The following is a 5,079-nucleotide window of genomic DNA, read 5'->3' as shown; positions in this document are numbered from 1 at the left end:
TTTTGACCATTCTCCTCATTTTAATATACACATCTTTTCTCTCCTCACTATCTTCTTAATAGAGTATGCACCCTTTGGGCAAGTATGAAGATGAAAGCCTGCCTAGTACAGTTAGGTACCCTCCACAACTCCCTGTCTAAAACCATTCTCCAGGACACCTTTGAAAGAGAGAGAGAGAGCGCGCGCGCGCGCGCGAGAGAGAGAGAGAGAGAGAGAGAGAGAGAGAGAAAGAGAAAGAAAGAGAGTGAGTGAGAGAGAGCGAAAGAGAAACAGAGAGAAAATCTTGGTTTGACAACAGCTTGGACGGATTACAACATTGTGAACCCAATAATTTTAACTTTTATAGATGTATATACTTTTATAGATCTATATTTTAGTCTTGAGTTACGAAATGACTTATTTGAGGACTATGTTTAAGTTTCAAATGTAAACAAACTACTTTGAAGTTCATGTGATTACCGTTTAAAATTGAGCTCGTATTGAATGTATGTATGTATGTATGTATGTATGTATGTATGTATGTATGTATGTATGTATGCATATGTGTGTGTATACACTACTTATTTTCATTATATACGAGGTAGTATCAAAAGTTTCCCGAAATACTTATGTTTAATTTAAAAAAAGAACGATAACTTATATAACAAAGTTTTACCATAATTTCCTTCGAAATAGATACCTTGTGCGGCGATACTCCAGTGTTAGCTTTCCTGCCACCTTTGGAATCCAGCCTGGAAGTTGTTTTCCGTAAGCAAGTCGAGACCTTTCTGTGATTCGCTCTGGATCTCGACAACGGTGTTAAAACGGCGACCTTTGAGCTGCGTTTTCATCTTGAAGAAGAGACTGAAGCCAGGAGGTGCTAAATCTGGCGAATAGGGAGGTGAATAGGACGGATGCGGAAACAATACCATGTCGTTTTTTGGCGAGAAACTGACGAGTGGGGAGAATTTTCGGTGACAGGGTGCATTGTCGTCGGGAAGAAGCCAATTCTTCATGCTTCACAGATCCGGTCGTTTTTCCCAAGCATATTTCCCAAGTTTAACACAAAATTTCATGTTGGCTTTGTGTTCCCTGTCCTGACAAAATCATCGACTACTGCGTAGTCGTGATTACGAAAGTACAAATTTCTTAACTTGCAGAGTAAACACAGTGAGGTCTTTCTGTACCCTGACTCATTTCTAGCTCTCATTGGGCAGGGTGCTGCAAGCTGTTGGCGCGCTACAGAACTCGTCTGGGAACGTTTTGATGTCGCATCGTATTTTCCTAGTTTCAAACATTTTGCTTACATTCAGCTAGAAGTATTTACTTTAATAATTACACTTTCACGACTACTTCTCTAGAATCAGTGGATGACATGATGCAGCAGCTCTTTAATATGAGTTTTGGTGCCACAGTTCTGGATGGTTTCGTAAAGGAAGCTGCTAAAGGCCACACACGAAATGTTCGAGAATTCATCAAAAACCATCGAGATGAAGTAAGCTGCTATCTATATATCTTGCATATCAACTCTTCTTCTTCTTCTTCTTCTTCTTCTTACTCACTTCCTCCTCATTTTCTTTCATTTCTGCCTCCTTCTTCTCCGCTTCCTTGTCCTTGTCCTTGTCCACCACTTCCTCACCATCCTCCTCTTCCTCCCCCTTCTTCTTTTCCACTTCTCCCTCTTCGCTTACTCCTCCTCCCTTCCTCGCCTCATCTCCCCCTTCTTCCCGTTCCCCCTTGTCCTCCTTGTCCCCTTCTTACTTCTCCCGTTCGTTTCCCTTTTTTTGCTCCTTCTTTATTTAAGCCTGTTATTCAGACGATGAGGTTTAGCGCTGGTGACCTCTTGCCCTGATCCTCCTCTCAGAGTGGTGGAACTGATGAGCCTCATATGCTACCTGGACATTTGTCAGTGAACGAGAAACTAGAGCTGTCTGTTTCAGAGTTTCACTTCAAATCGAAATGGTTACCTACTTCAAGCCTACTACTCGGCACTGAAGGACAAGTGATTTCTACCTTGTCATGCGTACGAAATTTGGACAATTCCTGTTTCCTGATGGTAGATTTAACACGTTGCCTAGATAAACAGTGCTACATGGCCCTTGGGGTCCTTTAAAACTGCCAATCCTATTATATGCATCCCTCTAGTCTGAGAATATTCTGTGCTTCGGACCGCTCGTAATCATCTAATGCCTCTCTTTTGTTTGTTTGCCTTTCTCTGCTCTGTTCTCTCAATCTTCCTACTTCAATTTTAATTACTGTCAGTACATCTTCTGACTGTCTCTCTCGCTCTCACCACAGATTGATAAAAAATGTTCTGGTAAAACAGCCTTACAAGTTGCCAGTTATAAGGGTCATAAAGACATTGTATTGATGCTTCTCGAGGCCGGGGCTGACTTAGAACTACAAGATGACGATGGGGATACAGCACTAAATTTCTCTGCGATTGGGTATGTTTCTTTTTACAGTATCTTCCGAGTATCTCAAAATGTTTCAGATTAAATTTTGCATACCATTTTTTGTTTTTTCTTAATTATTTCGTATTATTATTATTATTATTATTATTATTATTATTATTATTATTATTATTATTATTAATCTTTGTTACAGTTACTTGCTGAGACACACCCAGGGTCTTGGGGCGAGTAAAGGTTAAGAGATGTTACAATATGACTGAATGCTTGAGAAGGGGTGGTAGTGAAATATCTCCATGTAATACAACACAGACATGTAAACGGATAGGGTTTTTCTAAGGATGTGGGCAGTACTTATCAGCACAATCATTTGGGTTTCTCTGATACATGGTTCTCCTGGGATCTTATCTAGATGTTTCTGACATCCCTTCTTCCGTATGCTGTCAGGGCCGTCCTCCAATTCGCCATACTTTTTCTAACCAATCGCGTAACATTCGATTCAATACCAAATAGGTTCATACATTCCATAATCAAAGAGTGTGGGACCATATCGTACCCCTTACGATAGTCGATCCATGACATGGCTAAGTTACTTTTCCTCCTCTTGTAGTCTCTCAGTATAGTTTTGTCTATCAGGAGCTGATTTGCACTCTTCTGCAACTCTTCTGCTCATGTGGCAGGACTCCATTTTTCTCCAGATGTTCGTACATTGACTCTGCGAGTATTCCAGTCAATAATTTCCACATAAGTGGCAAATAGGATATCGGCCTTTAATTGTCTACCGTATTGCCTTTTTCGATGTTTAAAAGGCACAGCACAGTTTTGTTGGCATCATGTCTGTGAGTGTTTCTGCTCCTCACTTTATTATCCCGAGCGTTCCTAAGATAACAGTCATCATAGTACAGTTCTATATTTAAGAGATGAGGAATTATTTACATTATTTACATTTGTCGGATATTTATCTTCATCTTGTTTGTTGTTAACACAACGTTTCGGCTGATATACCCTCCAGCCTTCGTCAGGTGTCTTGGGGAAATTTCGAACCTGGGTTCTCATTCCTAACGATGTTACTATTATTATATTATTATTAACCCCAAGGTTCCGAGTTAGATTCACGGCAGCGACCTGATTAATAATAGTAATAATAATAATAATAATAATAATAATAATAATAATAATAATAATAATAATAATAATAATAATAATAATATAATAATAATAGTAACATCGTTAGGAATGAGAACCCAGGTTCGAAATTTCCCCAAGACACCTGACGAAGGCTGGAGGGTATATCAGCCGAAAGGTTGTGTTAACAACAAACAAGATGAGGATAAATATCCGACAAATGTAAATAATGTAAATAATGTAGTCATCATAGTAGTTTTCATATTCCACATTTTGGCAATCTTCAGACTGAGCTCTTTATACATTTGTATCTTATTCAGATCTTTATCCGCGACGCTGTTGCTGGGGATAGTTATATGAATTAGGGACAAGGTTTATCAATATGGCTTTTTACTGTTCTAACTGGGTGATTTGCTTTCATAATTCTATCAGTGAGAATTATAAAATCTTAGAAAATGGTTGATAATGATTGGTCTCGAGTTCCGAAGACACTTCATTTTCTGCTTTTAACTCAGCAATTTGCAACCACTGATAGTAGAAAGGATTATCATCATTAAGGCGGCAAGCTAGCAGAAGAGTAAACATGTCGAACAAAATGCCGAGCAGTATTTCTTCCGGCACTTCACGTTCTAAGTTCAAACACCACCAAGGTAAACTTTGCCTGTCAACCTAACAAGGTCGATAAAAAAATCTATCAGTAAAACATTAGCTTCGCTGTAATCGATTTCTATCTCCCTTGAATATTCTTAGCCTTGCGCTAAAATTAAAGAGAATCATTATTGCTTAAAGTAATCTGTCGTCTTCTTTTGTTGCTGTTTTCCTTTTTGTCATGAATATGATCACGACTCTCATCATCATCACCATCATCATCATCATCATCATAACACCATTACTGCCATCCCCATTACCCCATCACAACTATCACCGCCATCACCATCACTATCGTGTTTCAATGTAAAAATTTGTTCTTTTCATTAATCTCAATTTGTGTCCTTTTCACTTTTTTAAAATTCTAGTGGAGAAACAGAAATAATGGAACTGCTTCTGTCAAAGGGAGCCAAAACTAACGCCTTAAACAAGAATCGCCATACTGCACTTCACATAGCAGTGAACAAAGAGTCTGTCAAGTGCGTCCGGATATTAGTTAAGCATTCAGCTCCGATTAATATTCAGGTTAGTTAATATCAGCAAGTATCCAGAAAGGGTCCTTCTTTCCACGACTCGCACCAACGGGCAAAAGCATATTAAAATTTTGTGGGCCGATTTTAATTGATGGTTCCATGATGATGATGATGATGGTGAGGATGACGTCGACGACGGTATACATATGCGTGCGTGTGTGTGTATGTGTGTGTGTGTATGCGTGTGTGTGCGTGCGCACATGTCTGGGTATGTGTGATATATATGTGTGCAATTTACATATATATATATATATATATAATATATATATATATATATATATATATACATAGGGATGTATGTATGCAATATATACACATACATACACACACTCTCCTTCTGTCTGTCTGTCTGTCTCTCTCTCTCTCTCTCTCTCACACACACA

The 5,079-nt window shown here is 38.8% G+C and overlaps 2 protein-coding genes across 2 annotated transcripts in view; one reads left to right on the top strand and one right to left on the bottom strand.

The window, feature by feature from the left end:
* Positions 1-5,079, bottom strand: part of LOC106868831 (cytochrome P450 3A7) — a 388,137-nt gene that overhangs the window by 288,740 nt on the left and 94,318 nt on the right. The gene's annotated exons all lie outside the window — the stretch shown is intronic.
* LOC106880590 (E3 ubiquitin-protein ligase MIB2) overlaps positions 1-5,079 on the top strand; it is a 52,755-nt gene that overhangs the window by 35,464 nt on the left and 12,212 nt on the right. The window contains exons 9-11 of the mRNA XM_014930594.2: positions 1,341-1,474; positions 2,278-2,426; positions 4,532-4,688. Coding sequence (XP_014786080.1) covers positions 1,341-1,474; positions 2,278-2,426; positions 4,532-4,688 — 440 coding nt within the window. The remainder of the gene's footprint in view (positions 1-1,340; positions 1,475-2,277; positions 2,427-4,531; positions 4,689-5,079) is intronic.

The sequence above is a fragment of the Octopus bimaculoides genome, chromosome 26, assembly GCF_001194135.2.
Source record: "Octopus bimaculoides isolate UCB-OBI-ISO-001 chromosome 26, ASM119413v2, whole genome shotgun sequence".
Lineage (NCBI taxonomy): Eukaryota > Metazoa > Mollusca > Cephalopoda > Octopoda > Octopodidae > Octopus > Octopus bimaculoides.
This window is presented reverse-complemented; position numbering and strand designations above follow the sequence as displayed.